This window comes from Poecilia reticulata, chromosome 7 (genome assembly GCF_904066995.2).
Source record: "Poecilia reticulata chromosome 7, P_reticulata-male-v2, whole genome shotgun sequence".
Classification (NCBI taxonomy): domain Eukaryota; kingdom Metazoa; phylum Chordata; class Actinopteri; order Cyprinodontiformes; family Poeciliidae; genus Poecilia; species Poecilia reticulata.
Window position 1 is genome coordinate 19,268,936 of NC_088836.1, and position 17,289 is coordinate 19,286,224.

At 37.0% G+C, this 17,289-nt stretch overlaps 1 protein-coding gene across 3 annotated transcripts in view; it reads left to right on the forward strand.

The window, feature by feature from the left end:
• Window positions 1–1,438: 1,438 nt before the first annotated feature.
• LOC103461373 (deoxynucleoside triphosphate triphosphohydrolase SAMHD1-like) overlaps window positions 1,439–17,289 on the forward strand; it is a 48,038-nt gene continuing 32,187 nt past the window's right edge. The window contains exons 1-15 of one of the 3 annotated variants that reach the window (XM_081609066.1): window positions 1,440–2,400; window positions 2,563–2,659; window positions 3,248–3,408; window positions 3,664–3,779; window positions 4,513–4,592; window positions 6,138–6,287; window positions 6,681–6,781; window positions 6,874–6,982; window positions 7,518–7,609; window positions 7,714–7,826; window positions 9,087–9,223; window positions 9,352–9,405; window positions 9,515–9,619; window positions 14,162–14,297; window positions 16,320–16,897. In XM_081609066.1, coding sequence (XP_081465192.1) covers window positions 2,642–2,659; window positions 3,248–3,408; window positions 3,664–3,779; window positions 4,513–4,592; window positions 6,138–6,287; window positions 6,681–6,781; window positions 6,874–6,982; window positions 7,518–7,609; window positions 7,714–7,826; window positions 9,087–9,223; window positions 9,352–9,405; window positions 9,515–9,619; window positions 14,162–14,296 — 1,371 coding nt within the window. In that variant the 5' untranslated portion in view covers window positions 1,440–2,400; window positions 2,563–2,641 and the 3' untranslated portion in view covers window position 14,297; window positions 16,320–16,897. Of the gene's footprint in view, window positions 2,401–2,562; window positions 2,660–3,247; window positions 3,409–3,663; window positions 3,780–4,512; window positions 4,593–6,137; window positions 6,288–6,680; window positions 6,782–6,873; window positions 6,983–7,517; window positions 7,610–7,713; window positions 7,827–9,086; window positions 9,224–9,351; window positions 9,406–9,514; window positions 9,620–14,161; window positions 14,298–16,319; window positions 16,898–17,289 lie in introns of those variants that run through there. The other 2 variants (XM_081609067.1, XM_081609068.1) reach the window with 2 other exon arrangements.

A 17,289-nucleotide genomic window follows, 5' to 3' on the forward strand; every position in this document is an offset into this window, starting at 1 on the left:
TCAAAAAAGGTTAAGAACCACTGGTCTAGATGATTGAAACAAGATGTTGTCCATTATTTTGAAACTCCATGTGTTTGTATGGCAAACATCCTAAGAGGTAAGGGATGTTTGTCTCTTAGGATGGCAAACATCCATTCATCCATCCATCCATCCATCCATTTCCTTCCGCTTATCCGGGGTCGGGTCGCGGGGGCAGCAGCTTCAGAAGGGAGACCCAGACTTCCCTCTCCCCAGCCACTTCTTCCAGCTCCTCCGGGGGAACCCCAAGGCGTTCCCAGGCCAGCCGAGAGCCATAGTGTGTGGAGCGTGTTCTGGGTCTTCCCCGAGGCCTCCTCCCGGTGGGACGTGCCCGGGACACCTCACCAGGGAGGCGTCCGCATCCTGACCAGATGCCCGAGCCACCTCAACTGGCTCCTCTCGACGTGGAGGAGCAGCGGCTCTACTCTGAGTCCCTCTCGGATGACCGAGCTACCATCAATAACTTTATAACGTAACACTTTGGAGTTATTTTTTGGTTTTAGAGTACAAAAACATTTTTGACAGATACAGGTTTCTACTCACCGGGGTGTAAGTGTCGCGTATAATGACGTCAGCTTCTTCTTGGATTTTTGTGGAATCCGTCCTTATTTTTATTATTTGAATCAAAAACATTAAAACGTTTACAGAACAGCTTGGCATGCAATCACAAAAGAAAATGCAACTCATGTTTAGAAGATTATCATCAACAAAATGTAGGTAATTCATTCATTTGTGCACAAACACATCACTTTGCATGGAAGGGGCACAGACAAAATATTGTTTTGCTTCCAATAGTCCTGAATACTGGGCAGTGAAACTAAAGACATATATATCAGTGTAGACCAAAAAAATTGTACAGATCTTCCATTTCAATGTCATTCCATTTGTACTTTTTCCCTGAAGTATTTTTTGCTGCATTTTTGTTTGTGTTGAGGCAAATTGTTTTCACTGTGTCAGTGGCAAAATATAATAAAAAAAGTTATTTTGGACTATGAGAAGACAGGTTGTTTATTTGGACACCGGGTGTTCGCCGTGGCTGAAACCTGCTGCTTACTCCCGGCACAATGTCAGGATCCTCCTCCGTCTTCCAGGGATCACTGTGGCTCAGCAGCGCCACCTCTCGGTGATCGAGACTGCGCAGTTGCACATCGCCGCCTACTTCTCAGTTTCGATCTTCGCTTAGCTACGTTTGTCCCTGTTTGTCCCTATGTTTGTCCCTGTTTGTCCCTATGTTTGTCCCTGTTTGTCCCTATGTTTGTCCCTATGTTTGTCCCTGTTTCTCCCTATGTTTGTCCCTGTTTGTCCCTATGTTTGTCCCTGTTTGTCCCTATGTTTGTCCCTATGTTTGTCCCTGTTTCTCCCTATGTTTGTCCCTGTTTGTCCCTATGTTTGTCCCTATGTTTGTCCCTATGTTTGTCCCTGTTTCTCCCTATGTTTGTCCCTGTTTGTCCCTATGTTTGTCCCTACGTTTGTCCCTATGTTTGTCCCTACGTTTGTCCCTACGTTTGTCCCTACCTCATCTTCTTCCTGATACCCATGTTCTCTCTCTCTTCCCGATATGAATGACTGAATCGCTACATTGTCACCAGAATCCTCGCTCTCTGCTCCAGACTCAGACTGCGAGTCTCCCTCATCTTAGAGCTCAAAAAAGAGCTTTGCTGCCTGCCCCACATTCATTCTTCTCACCATTCTTTACAGAAAAAACAAAATACAATGTCCGAAATACAAATTACGAGGTAGATTTTACTGATCGTCTGATATCACAACTATCTGTTGACGTGCCTCTCTTTTTTCTGTTCTCCGTTCCCGCGTTACTTTTTTTTTTTTTTTTTTTACTTTTTTCGCGCCGTTACTTGCGTCACTGTCCTTCGTTTATCTGCAACAAAATGTCAACTCTTATCAGTTGAATACGTGAGCTCGAGTGAGGGGATCTGTTATATTGTATTCTTTGTGTTGAGAGAGCTCCGTCTCACTGTGGAACGGAGCGGGTTTTACGATTTCGCTAATTGAAACAAATATGGTTTACATATTTAAGCATAACTCCGGTTTTACTTGGCCTATTAACACAATTTAAAAAACTGTTGTGTAGTTTAACGTGCACTTTAAACACCAGTAGAAAGTGAGACTGGGGGAGGCGGAGTCTTGCTGCTACGAGGCGCCAAATCAGACATGTAAAAAAGACTCGGATACGCGTCAATTGTCTCCGAAGGGCAATTTGGAGGCAGTGCTTTTGTATGTCTTCCTCTTTGGCATCAGAACATAACCCCGCCCTGGAGGAGGATACACTCTAGCTGTCAATATAAATTGCTACTGCAATAGAATCAGGTTGGCACTTTGATTCTGAAGATCCTGAGGTGACTCTGAAGTTTCCTTGCTGCGCTGGTAATATTGCATTGAGTAACAGAAAAAAAACTAAACAAATTAATTGTGTTTGGCATTTGCTTTAAAAGTGGTCATGTCCAAAGAAAGGATATTAATAAATGCTATGTTACCTGTTTCACTCTAGAATGTGTGTCTTTGTTTTAATATTTTCCTTCTTTACAGCATCGTGTCATCAGTCATCTCATCCTTCATTTCAAGAGTTTTGGTGACCATCCGTTGACCCTGCCAAACCTCTGAAACAATGGCAGGAGAAACTAAGGTAAAACTGTTTCAACTGGAGCAGGTGTAAAAAACTCATTTTAAATTTTTTGCCACATCATAATCACAAATGTCCTCAAAGGGCCAGTTGTGGAAGAATGCTTTGATGAAATTACCTAATAATAAACTGTTAAAATATTAAGAAATATCTCAGTACTTAATATTAAATTTAACATATTTTCACACTGATGTAGTTTGGCAGTGTACAGCATAAAAAGTGATTTAATTTGATTAATAAAATAGTAGTTGAGCACACAACATTTATTGTCAGCTGTGTGCAAACTTGTGACCAGCCGGATTTGGCCCCTGGGTCTTTAGTGTCCACTAGAGGGAGATATAACTCTCTGTGTTCACAACTCCTATGCAACAAAAGTGGTGAAAATAACTTTTCACTCTACTTTGTCACATTCTGTGCTTTTAAGAGTTATTGAAGAGTAAATAAGATTTCTCATTAATCTCATTTCTCATTAGTTGGGTTTTTTGGACAAAGTTATCAAGTTTGTGTCCTGTTGGTTTCACACAGATATTAATTATTTTGGTCCTTTTCTTAAATTAGTGACATTGATGTGATTCTTTACCTGGTTTTTAGGTGTTCAATGATCCCATCCATGGCAATATCGAGCTGCACCCAGTCCTTGTCAAGATCATCGACACGCCTCAGTTTCAGCGACTTCGAAACATCAAGCAGCTTGGCGGAGCATATTACGTTTATCCTGGAGCGTCCCACAACCGCTTTGAACACAGCATTGGGTAAATGTCTGTATTTATTGCACATAATTGCTGTTAATTAACTTAAGGTAATGGCTTTAACTTAAAGCCTTTAAGAGAGAAATATTTACACAATGTCTTACAAAAATATATCTGTGCTTTTCAAAATAACTTTATAAATGTCTAATCACTGTGGTAGTTTAGAGCCAACATTAGTTATCTGTTGAAAGTTCACATCAGTTCATTTTTTAAATTTATCTTGTACGAGATCTTTTTGTTGTTGCTGTTCTGGTACAGGGTGGCGCACTTGGCTGGAGAACTTCTTCAGTCTCTCAAAGGGAATCAGCTAAATCTTGGAATTGATAAGAGGGACGTCCTTTGTGTGCAGATTGCTGGACTTTGCCATGACCTGGGTGAGGTGTTCCCCAAAAAGACAGTTTCACAATACACTGAGAAACTAGCAACAGATGTATTTTCACTGCTTTAGCTAAGCATTACAAAGTTGCCTTTAATGAGGTACAGACAAAAATTGATACATTTTCCCATGAAATGAATCCATTTTTATTCCTCCTTTTGACTATTGTCATTTTGCATTATAGGGTCTGGTAGATGCAGTATTCTACTTCTGGCATCTATTTTGAAACCAGTATAGATAATAAATGAATAATTTGGATAAAATCTGCATTCATGTTTGAAAATCAATCAATCAAATTTTATTTGTATAGCACATTTCAGCAGCAAGGCATTTCAAAGTGCTTTACAAAAACACAGTCATGCAACGTTGAATAAACAATCTAAAACATTAAACTTCCCGCCGAGTCGAAGTTCTGCCCTTCAAATCGGCAGAAAATAAAATACATGGCCATTTTTCAACAGTGAGGGGATTAAGTCTTTTGACTTTGCAAAAAAAATCATCTATAAAATAATTTGCAGGTTTTTCTCATGGGAATTATTTGCTGCTGAATCTGTGTACAAGTAGAAACTTCACTTGATCAAAACCAAAACTGAGCTTTAAACATATTCTTTGTAGGATAAAAATGGACATGTAGATCACTGATTTCCAGAATGAAAGAGATCAATTTCAGATATTTGATACTAATTCTGAGTCAGAATTTAAACTCTTTCACTCTTCTCCTCTGTTTCTAGGACATGGACCATTTTCCCACATGTTTGATATAATGTTTATACCTGAAGCACGTCCTAAATATAAGCGTGGGAAATGGAGCGTAAGAAATTATTTTTATTCTTACTGAATTGCTACCTTATTTATTTTTTCAGACTGATTTGAGAATAAGAAAGCTTACATTTTTCCTCCACTCTTTGAATTGGAGTTAGAATATGACAGTTATTTTTTGACCAGCTTTAAAGATGACAAGATTTGAAGTTGACTACCTAGTTTGTAAGACTATGACTGGTTTAAGGCTTAAACTAGTCCTTTTGACAACTGGATTAACAAAAATATATTCAGTGCTGTCCCTGCTGGTATCTTAACAGGCTAAATAAAACTGATGCAATGAAATACAGGTACTTGTCAAGAAAATTTGCATATCCTTAAAGAGAACAATATTGTGTGTCCATCATTTCAGAAAGTGAAAGTCATATTTGTGTATTCATTACACAAGTTGGAGTAGACTATTCCACCCTTCATTTCTAGTCATCGTTATGATTATACCTTTCATATAATGAAAACTAATTCAGTGTCTCAGAAATGTAAATGTAAATTTACATACAATCATTAAAAATTGTATTTTGCATGAATGCTGTTGATCAGCCTGAAATTCTACAGAGGTGTAATCAAAACCTCGGTAGAGGTTTAGATAGCAGCCTTCAGTGCATCTGCATCGTTGGTTTTAGTGTCACTCATCTTCCTCCTGACAATACTCCATAGATTCTCCATGGACTTCAGGTCAGGCAAATTTACTGCTCAAACATTGGAACGCCAAGGTCTTAAAAACAGCTTTGGTAGCTTAGTAGTAGGGACAGATGCCAAGTCCTGCTGAAAAATCCCAACAGGATCTCCACAAAGATTACTTATTTAATTTATAAAAGATCCTTGTGAAAATAAGTCTGATCAGAACCAGAATATTTGCCTAAATTTAAAGATATGGCAAATATTTACAGGGTCCTGTTGTGTCTAATTATTGTAGCAGTAACTTTTATTGAAAAGAAAGTTTCTTACACATTTGATAAAGCTGTGACATGGCATGAAATGGTATGAAACAGATGATCTGTGAAAAGAATCACGTTCTTCCTCTTCCCAGTGCTAGTTAGAAATAACCAATCAGAGCCAGGGGGAGGGTTTTGGCGCTGTAAATTGCCCTCATGTGGGTATGTCACTTATACCCCCACTCTCTCCTTGCTCTGTGCTACATCACTGCTTCCTGATAGCAGAGCTTGTTGTGAATGTCAGGTTACTTAGAATGTCCACAAATGATCTTGGATAAATGGACTGGTAAGTTGTTTCTCTGCCATTAGCACATTTAGCAGTGTGTACACAAGGATGATGGACAGTGCTAACACACTCCTTCTGGCTCTGATTGGTTGTTTTGGACCAGGAGCTGTGCTTGTGCTAGCACTGGGAGGTGCTCAGTATATTATCATGATATAGTGACAGTTTTAAGAAATATGTGGGAAAAAAGAAAAACATTTTTGTAAAAGTTGCTTACGGCTGCTTTAAACTTAGGCTAATTCTCATTTATTCAGAATACATGTTTCTATTTTTTAAATGTGACTGTCTCTACTTAGAATAACACATTTTATGTATCTTGCAGCATGAGAAGGCATCTCAAGACATGTTTGACCATCTGGTGAAAGAAAATGGCTTGATAAGAATCATGGAGCACCACGGCCTGGTACCTCAGGAGGACCTTCCCTTTATAAAAGAGCTGATCGATCCTCCAGAAGTTGAAAATATTACTGAGGTACCACCTGTTCAGCTTTTGAAATATACGAGTATAATCTTCAACTGTGCTAAATGTGCTATCAGGTCTTTGTTAGTCTGATATAATGTGTTGCACTGCCACCATCTTATCATCGCCATCTTTGAATGCGATAAACTTTCAAGCATTGTTATAGAAAATCATGTAAATTGGAGAAAGTACTTCTTTACAAGTGAAGTGAAAAGTCATCATCAAAGTAGTATATCTGGAAAAATAAAGGTTAAATAAAGAAAAAAATAGAAGGGATTAACTATAATGTATAAAATCACCACATTGTATCAAAAACATTAGTGTACTTTTGTATTTCTTTTCTTACTCTTTCTTTCTGTGGAATCAGAAAATATAACTTTAAAAATTAGTTCTTGTCTAAAACAGTGGCCGCACCATGGCCGTCCCAGAGAGAAGGCCTTCCTCTATGAAGTTGTGTCCAACACAAGGAACAAGATTGATGTCGATAAGTGGGATTATTTTGCTAGGTGACTTTTTGGATTTATTTCTCCTCCCAAAATTTCAATCTTGTCTTAAATTCCATACATTTTTAAACTTTTTTTTTCTATTGCCATGTCAGGGACTGCCATCACCTGGGTATGCAGAACAACTTTGACTGCCGCCGCCTGATTAAATTTGCCAGAGTGTGTGAAGTCGATGGGATGATGCAGATCTGTTACAGAGAAAAGGTTTGATTTGTTTAATTAATTGGCAACACTTTATTTGAAAGGGTGTGCATAAGACTGACATGACCCTGTCATAAACATAATATAACATCTGTCATGAACATAAAGAAGTCTTTATGAATGTTTATGACAGTTGTCATAAAGTGTCATTCGGTAAATAATGACACTTTTAATGCAAAGTTGCTCTAAAAGCTGCATTAAAGGTCCATTAAAAGCACCAACTTTGCATGATTTTTTTAAAATAATGACAATTTAATGCAAAATAGGTACTTTTAATTGACTTTTAATGCAACTTTTCGAGCAACTTTGCATTAAAAGTGTCATTATTTACCAAATGACACTTTATGACAACTGTCATAAACATTCATAAAGACTTCTTTATGTTCATGACAGATGTTATATCATGTTTATGACGGGGTCATGTCATTCTTATGCACACCCCTTCAAATAAAGTGTTACCAATTCTTTTTCCTTCTTATCAACATTAAGATTCAAAATTACAATATTTGCCATTACATGTTGTCATTATTGTTAACAGGAGGTGTTCAATCTGTACAACATGTTCTACACAAGGTTCTCTTTGCACAAAAGAGCCTACCAGCACAAAGTGGCCAACAGCGTAGAGTGGATGTAAGCAGCCCATGACATTGCTGGAGTTGGTAGCTGTTTCTGTTTTACTACCTTCTATTTCATGGAATGTTTTCTCACCATTACAAACTGGGTTTTTCCTTCAGGATCAGAGATGCTTTTCTGAAAGCAGATAAGTACATGAAGCTCGAAGGCAAGGATGGGAAGTTCACACTCTCCACAGCTATTAATGACATGGTGGCATATACTAAGCTGACTGGTGTGTAAACTTACACAACAATATAGAAAAACATAAGAGTATGTTAGTTTGATTAAATGTGGATTTTAAGGCCAATATAAACAGTATTTTTTATTTTAACTGTGCAAAATCAAAGGGACAGAAATAAAAAATAAAGCTATACAGTTTGCATCCACAAGGTTCATTTGGGTAAAACTGGCATTAGCACTCATAACTTAATACTTATAGTTTATTCAGTACTTATTTTAATACCATTTTTTAACAGAAACTTAAAACACTTAAAGTAATTATAACATAATCAGAAGTATATTAATCTAGATTCCCCCCACCCTTATTTTCTTTCTACAAAACCCTGCATGCTACTCTACCTTGTACACAAGATACACTAGCACTACTTCAAGATATTTTTACTTTAGTGATATGTTGAAGTAAAGAGTGTCTTTCCAAGAAATTGAATTAATCAAATAACCTTAAAAAAGATGTATTCTATAAAAAGGCTTCTCAGTACTTAATTACAGATCATAACATTAATATTGATTTTTGAGCAGTTCCTTCTATCTCAATCAGCATTTTCTCAATCCATGAAGATTTAAAACTGACTTCACTGAAGTTCAATCAGTTCAGCACACAATGGTTTTCAAGATGAGTAGACTTACCTTTCTTGTGCACAGCACCAAATAGAGCAAGCAAAGATTTAACAGTCTCATGTCATTAGCCTTGTTAGTGGTGTAACTAAAAACTCCTTCCAAAATTTCACTTAGCCTGGTATGTGCAGAAAACATCATTTCAAGTGGCTTCATCTCTGCGACACAGTAGAGATCTTGCATTCAAATAGATGCAAGGCAGCATTGTTACAGACTATTTTAATTTACAACAAAGAATAATTAGCACAAAGTAACATTGCATTTCTAACATAGAAAGATCTGAGTTTTTCTTCCATTCAGATGTCCCTTTTCCTGGATACCAGCACAAAGTGAGGTTTTGAAACCTCCCAACATTTTGTTATCGATTTTGGTGATCAGACTTTTATATGAGTATTTTAAATTAATGTGGTGACTGGGACATAGATTGAAGGAAATGTCAGAGTTGTGAGTATATAGGAATGTTTTTATGGACAGCTGTTCAAATTATACTTTTTCTGTATGAAAGTAGAGAAAAAAAATATAAAAATTTTCTCTTGTGTTTTTTTTATGTATGTTTAAACACAGTCTGAATTTTTAGAGGATTTTAAAACTATTTCTTTGTTTTGAACAATTTTGTGTTTTTCTGTTTGCCTTTTAGATACTGTATTTGATCAGATATTGAACTCCTCCTCTGAGGAGCTTTGGGAGGCAAGAGAAATACTGGCAAGGATAATGCAAAGAAAGCTCTACGTGTGTCTGGGAGAATTTACACAACAACCTGAGGCGAATATTAAAGTATTGTTGTTTAATTGTAAATCTGTCACTTCGTACATTTCAAACGTAATCAGTAACACTGTAATTATATTGTTTGATTTTTAAGTAAAAATCTGGAAGTTGTAACATTTTATGAGATTTCTGTTTAGGATGAATGGAAGACACATCTCGGACGGGGAAACCCAGACGATTATGTAGTGGAAGTGAGTTTTAATGCAGATAGGATCTTTTTTTTTTCACTGAGACAATTAACTTTGAAATTTGCAATTTAATCTCTGAAATATTTGTAACCTCACATTATTTATTATTTAGTTAGTCGAGTATAACTATGGAATGAAGACAGAAGACCCCATAAAACGTGTGAGGTTCTACAAAAAGCAAAACCCAGATGAGGCCGGGCCTATCGACAAAGCTGAGGTGAGAATGAAATAGAATTCTTTTATATTCTGGATTTGCTCATTTCTGTCACTTGTGTTCTTCTGAAATGAGATCATTTGAATTTCACTCAGAGCCGTGCAGAGACCACTAAAGGGGCAGGTGCTCAAAAACAAAAAAAGGGCACATTTAACCGCATTCTAGGACAGAATATTAACAAAGCCACACAGCTTTCAGAGTTTAATAAACAATGATAAATTACAAAATTGTGAGATATACAATCAAAGCTAAGGAAAATCTCTATAGAGCATACAACTATGCATATGTAAGATATTTTATTAGTAATTTCTTTCTGCAGGTCTATTTTGTTATAGGAAAGTATTGCACTATTCAAACCTGCAATTTAGCAAGATATGTAAATCAGAGCTTAGACCACCAGATATATTTTGTCTTTACAGAATTACACTATTAAAAATATAAACAAAGGCACAATATAACCCTTTAGTGGACTGTAATCTATAAAAAAAGAGCTGCCTGTTTGCTATACTTGCAGTGCAAATGAAGTGAAAAACTTATTTGTAAAACAAACTTACTTGCGCTTGTCAGAAATATTTTCTTGCTATTCTAAGTTTTTGTTTGTGACTCAAAGTTTTGCTTGTGATTCTCACATGATATTGTGGGCAGGGCCCAAAATCAAAACAAAAGATTTCTGATGTGTGCAAATAAAAGTTCATGTTTGGCAAATAACTTTTTAAGTTCACGAGAGAAAAATTTGTTATTTAATTTTAAAAAAAGTTTTTTAAACTAAATTTTTTGTTCAAAGAAACAAATCATTACAATTCCAAAGGTTTTTATTACTATTTTATTTTACTTAACTGAGGTTTTTTTTTTGTTTTTTTTTATATTTGGGGGGGGGGAATTTACTTCATACTCTGCGAACCAGACCCTAAACTTAAAGTCTGGGTTGAGTTTTTTCCCCTTATTAATGACACACTTTTATTACATACATTTTATCTATCATGGTAATTCAGGGTGAGTTAATTTTAATTATAAATGAATATCCTTGTTGGACTTTTATTTAAGTGTTATTCCCCTTCAAGATACATTTACCTAGAATAAATGCAATGTACATTATGTAGCAAAGGAAATTAGAAGATTGGACATATATCCATAATGGTGATGGTGACGATACTGAAGAATGACTGATATCATTAAAGATACAGGGAAGAAGATTTTTAGTTGTCTTGCTTTGCTAGCAAAGTCGTTAGCTAGCAGCTAGCTAATAGCACATCAACAGCCTAATGTCTGTATGACAAAACTACTGAGTCGATAGATAAGAACAGTTTATTATGAGGGGCCGTTTAGGACAAAATCTATGTTTAGTCTCTCACACACTACAAGAAACTCACGCACACTCCAAAAAAACATCACGCACACTCTAAAAAAACATCACGCACACTCAAAAAATACTCAAATTGCGTATACATACTACTAAAATGTCTCACACGCACACACATTTTATCTTTCTCGCACACATACACTGTACTAACAACTCGCATACGCACACAAAAGCTATATTTCTCGCTCACATACACACTACTAACATGTCGCACACACACACAAAAGCTATATTTCTCGCTCACATACACACTAACATGTCGCACACACACACACAAAAGCTATATTTCTCGCTCACATACACACTACTAACATGTCGCACACACACACAAAAGCTATATTTCTCGCTCACATACACACTACTAACATGTCGCACACACACACAAAAGCTATATTTCTCGCTCACATACACACTACTAACATGTCGCACACACACACAAAAGCTATATTTCTCGCTCACATACACACTACTAACATGTCGCACACACACACAAAAGCTATATTTCTCGCTCACATACACACTACTAACATGTCGCACACACACACAAAAGCTATATTTCTCGCTCACATACACACTAACATGTCGCACACACACACACAAAAGCTATATTTCTCGCTCACATACACACTACTAACATGTCGCACACACACAAAAGCTATATTTCTCGCTCACATACACACTACTAACAACTCGCATACACACACAAAAGCTATATTTCTGGCTCACATACACACTACTAACATGTCGCACACACACACAAAAGCTATATTTCTCGCTCACATACACACTACTAACATGTCGCACACACACAAAAGCTATCTTTCTCGCACACACATTGTACTAACATGTCGCACACACACACAAATGCTATCTTTCTCGCACACATACACGGTACTAACTCGCACACACACACAAACGCTATCTTTCTCGCACATACACGGTACTAACTTGCACACGCACACGAATGCTATCTTTCTCGCACACGCACACAAATGCTGTCTTTCTCGCACACGCACATAAATGCTCTTTCTCGCACACATACACTGTACTAACAACTCGCACACGCTCACAAATGTTTCTCTCACATACACAAGACTAAAGTTGCGTGCACACACTCACACACACTCTTTTTATGTATGTGTGAGAGCTAGACTCTTTTTTGAATGTGTGAGAGCGAGACTCGTTTTTTGAATGTGAGAGCGAGACTTTTTTTGAATGTGTGAGAATTGTCACGGAAGAGGCGGGGCATAATTTTTTGATCAACTGCGCATGCGTTGATCCTAAAACTATAAGCTTAAACCTTGGTGCGCTGCGGCCGGGAGTTGTGGAGAACCCCCGGCCGACATTAGCGTTCATAAATCGGATCAACCTTGTGCTAAACGCCCCTACTCCCCGGAGCTCGAATATCGAATATCCAACTTAAAACTAACTTCACTGCGGTCCAATACCGCCTCGTTTTGAACTAGAGTTAGCCATGTTCGATATAGCAGACTCTTTCTTCTTCGGCACTAGTTGGCGCCGGTTAATAATTCCTGTAATGCTGGCACCCAGTAGACAGATTGTACTACAGCAATTTTGCTATTTCTAATCAATCAATCAATCAGATTTATTTAATTCTATAGTACATTTAAGTTACAAGAAAGTTTAAAGTTCTATATATATTTAAAAGCACAAATATACTAAGTAATAGAACATACAGTGAGTCAACAATCGAAGCTTATAGTTTAGGATCAACGCATGCGCAGTTGATCAAAAAATTATGCCCCGCCTCTTCCGTGACAATTCTCACACATTCAAAAAAAGTCTCGCTCTCACATTCAAAAAACGAGTCTCGCTCTCACACATTCAAAAGAGTCTCGCTCTCACATTCAAAAAGAGTCTCGCTCTCACACATACATAAAACGAGTGTGTGTGTGTGAGTGTGTGCGCGCAACTTTAGTCTTGTGTATGTGAGAGAAACATTTGTGTGCGAGTTGTTAGTACAGTGTATGTGTGCGAGAAAGGTAGCATTTATGTACGTGTGCGAGAAAGATAGCATTTGTGTGCGTGTGCAAGTTAGTAGTGTATGTGTGCGAGAAAGATAGCGTTTGTGTGTGTGTGCGAGTTAGTACCGTGTATGTGTGCGAGAAAGATAGCGTTTGTGTGTGTGTGCGAGTTAGTACCATGTATGTGTGCGAGAAAGATAGCATTTGTTTGTGTGCGCGACATGTTAGTACAGTGTGTGTGCGAGAAAGATAGCTTTTGTGTGTGTGTGCGACATGTTAGTAGTGTGTATGTGAGCGAGAAATATAGCTTTTGTGTGTGTGTGCGACATGTTAGTAGTGTGTATGTGAGCGAGAAATATAGCTTTTGTGTGTGTGTGTGCGACATGTTAGTAGTGTGTATGTGAGCGAGAAATATAGCTTTTGTGTGTGTGTGCGACATGTTAGTAGTGTGTATGTGAGCGAGAAATATAGCTTTTGTGTGTGTGTGTGCGACATGTTAGTAGTGTGTATGTGAGCGAGAAATATAGCTTTTGTGTGTGTGTGCGACATGTTAGTATGTGAGCGAGAAAGATAAAATGTGTGTGCGTGTGAGACATTTTAGTAGTATGTATACGCAATTTGAGTATTTTTTGAGTGTGCGTGATGTTTTTTAGAGTGTGCGTGATGTTTTTTAGAGTGTGCGTGATGTTTTTTTGAGTGTGCGTGAGTTTCTTGTAGTGTGTGAGAGACAAAACATAGATTTTGTCCTAAACGGCCCCTCATAGTTTTCCGTCATGTGAGAAGTAGCAAGTCTACTCCACTTTATTCACCAAAAATGTTTTTTTTAATTCACCAAAAACTGTTCTGTAATCTGGAACATTCGCAAAATTGAGCAGTTAGCCGCTTTATCTCACTGTGCGAGAGGCAACTGCGTCATGCGTTACGGGTAAAAGATCAAAGGTAACAAGGTGACCGGCTTATTATGTTGTACAAAAAAAAAATCCAACAAAAAACAAACAATTTTAGTACATGTTATTATGTGTTAGAAGAGGTCTTAGGAAATAATAATAGCAATAGCAATTTGACCAAAAGGGCACTTGTGGGCAAGGAGCAAAAGGGCCAGGTGCTCAAGCACCCCCCTCTGCATGTGCCTGATTTTCACAAGTGTTTGTAATTTATGGTTCAATACAACTTGCCATGTGCTGCTTATATCTCTTTCAGGTATCTCTACTTCTTCCAGAGCACTTTGAAGAGAAGAAGTGTAGAATTTACACAAAGAGAACAAATAAAGAGGATCTGGAGGCTGACAGAGAGCTCTTTAACACATTTGACCCTGCAAAACCACGTCAAGCCTGAGGTATTTCTGTAGGCTGTAATCAGGGGTGCTGCCAGGAATCTTGGGCCCCCTGACAAAAAAAATTTTATTGGGTCCCCCCTCACACACCTGCTGTTGCAATTTCTTAAGTCTGTCTGACCCACCAAAAGCGTCACAATTTCAAAGGCTTGCAACGGCCTTGTTTTCTTTGGTCCAATACTGATGACTAGTACAATATTTACTGCTCGTGAATTTTACATGCAAGAGTAAAATTCAGTATGCACACAGTCTGCATACAATCTGCATACAGTATGCAAGTAGGTTGCTTAAATTTTTTCAGTTAGTTTTAGATACTGAAATGTGTCCCCATGAGCAAGTCATAGGCAACATGCAAAATATACATGAAGCAATCCAGGCTTCTCAAAAAATGTTATATAGTTGTATTTTATTCAAGCTGTAGTATGTAACTTTAATAGAAAATGTTTTCTCCATATTTGTTAAAGCTGTCACGATGTCGTAGCAGTTTGTTATGAGACAGATAATCTGTGAAAACAATCAATCTCCTCCACCTCCTTCCTGAACTACTATTGTTAGCTAAAGTAATGCACCGTTCTGACCAAAACAGCCAATCAGAACCAGTAGGACGCTCTTAGCACTGTCAATCAACTTTATTCACTCACTGCTAAATGTGCTAATGGTGTAGAAATAACTTATTGTTACAGGAAAATCGTTTATCTACCGTCATTGGAGGCTATGATTACTAGCCTAAGCATTTACAACAGGCTATGCTAGCTACAGAATAGCACAGAGCAAAGAGGAGGAATGATGAGCCATATACCATATTACTGTCATATTGTGATTGACAGCACTAAAAGTCTCCTGCCACTGACTGGTTGTTTCTAGCACTGGGAGAAATCAGAGGAAATAGATTTTTCACAGATTATCTCTCATATCATACTGTCACAACATAATGATAGTTTTAACAAATATGTGGAAAAAAATATATTTTTTATAAAAGTTACATACTGCAGTTTTAATTTCACTCAGGTGAAATTAAACCCACGTCAGGAGGGACGTGGGTTAGAGCTGCTGCTGTCTGACTCATCTGTTGTTAAGTGGTAAAAGGCACAAGGGACAAGTTAAATATATGAATGTCTAGGTATTTCTTTCCTTAATTCATTAAATGCTAGTAAAATGGAGGCAAACAGTAGTTTGTAGCTAAGCTAACTACGCTAAATGGTTGATGATCTCACACAGTCCATTCACCTCTCTTAGAGAAAAACTGGGTTATAAATTAACACTCTTGCCTTTTTCTCTCACTCCCTCTATTTTTTTTATTTTCTAACTTTTCTTATCAGCATGGTAACTGCTACAGTGATTCTTGTTTCCTACTGTTTGCTGCTAAACAGCGTCACTCTCAAGTGCTCCATTTCATGCCCGGGAGGGGGGCTAAGGGAGTTTTTTGGTCTGGTACTGCTAAAAACAATCCTCAAAAATACAATATGATTATTTTGTAATTGACAGGGCCCTGATATTTTTTTTATTTTTATGAACAATAAATAAATAAATCAATTGTGGAGGGCCCCCTGTTGGTCAGGGCCCCTAGAATTGTCATCACTTTTCCCTCCTATACCACGCCCCTGGCTGTAATTAGCCAAATACGGTAGACTATTTTTAGTTTGCTATGATTTATAACTTTTAAATGTTTTTTTAAATAGTATGTAAAAAATATTAGTTTATCTTCTTGAATTTGATTTACTGACCCTCTAAATTTGAGTTTATTCCACAATGTAAATATCGGTTTGGGTTTACATGTAAAGTCTATAATCATACAGTATAACATATATAACTCTATATTAATTAATGTTCTTGCACCACCACTTTCTGTAAGAAGTGATTCCACAAAAGTAAAACCAGTGATGTAGTTATTTTGGTTTTACAACAGTCAGAATTAACTTTTACTGCAGTGTATTTTACTTTTTATGTCACAATTTATGCATTTTCATTTATTATGTACACTGTTCACTCACACAACTTGCAATATCTGTCTACTCTGTTTTTGAGGAAGTAATCATGGCACCTGTTCTGAAACCTCTGAAACCAGGTTGGCATAACCACAGAACTAGAAAGAAATGCATTTTACTCTTTATTCTTGTCAATAAGTATAACCATGCACAAATTTAAATGGGTTTGTAAAAGTGCGAACAGACTGTTTTTGCATTTAAAGAGGTTTGAAAGTTAATCTTGTATGGATTTTTTTTTTCCTTAAAGGTGAAGGTTTTGATTAACATAGACAATATTCACATATCAAGAAATACAGTGAAAAAGATACATTTTAAACTTTATTCAAATATTTGATTTGTCATTTGTGATTCTTTTGTTCTTTTTGGGCGTTTGGTTTAAGGGTATTATTAGTTTTATTCATACTCAATTAGTTTTGGTAAATTACGTTAGTTGTCATCACCTTCCAGGTCTGTTGACATTGCAAATATGTCTTTGGGCATCATTTAAATAAAATATTATTCTTGACTAAATGTGTAGTAGTGCCATTCAATCTGAACTTTAATGTGTAAAATTGTCTCATAAGTGGTGAGAATGTAATCATTTTAATTAACTTGTTTTAAATAAATTGTGAGATGTCACATTGTGTTTCATTTTTTTCAACACCGTTGTGCTCCACATTTGTTTTTTTGGTTACATCTAACAGGTTTTACCAGAGCTCAGCTGTAGAAGTGTCATTGATCTTCCACACACTAAATAACTCAAGAGTCAAGTAAATACTGTATATTGCTAATGTGAAAATCATTTGTACAGCTGACAAATTTAGACTTAAAGTATTAGTTTTATTCTTTTAATTTTATTGTTTAAATTTTTATTCTGACCAGAAGTAGTTTGAACAAGTTTTTATTAGGTTAAAGTGAAGGAGGAGAGAGCTTTTGTTTTCTACGTTCCTTCACCCTGACGTACCTTCCCTGGGGGGGGGGGGCGCCGATTTATGTTTTCGCATCCACCTGAATAATGTGTAGTTGCGCCA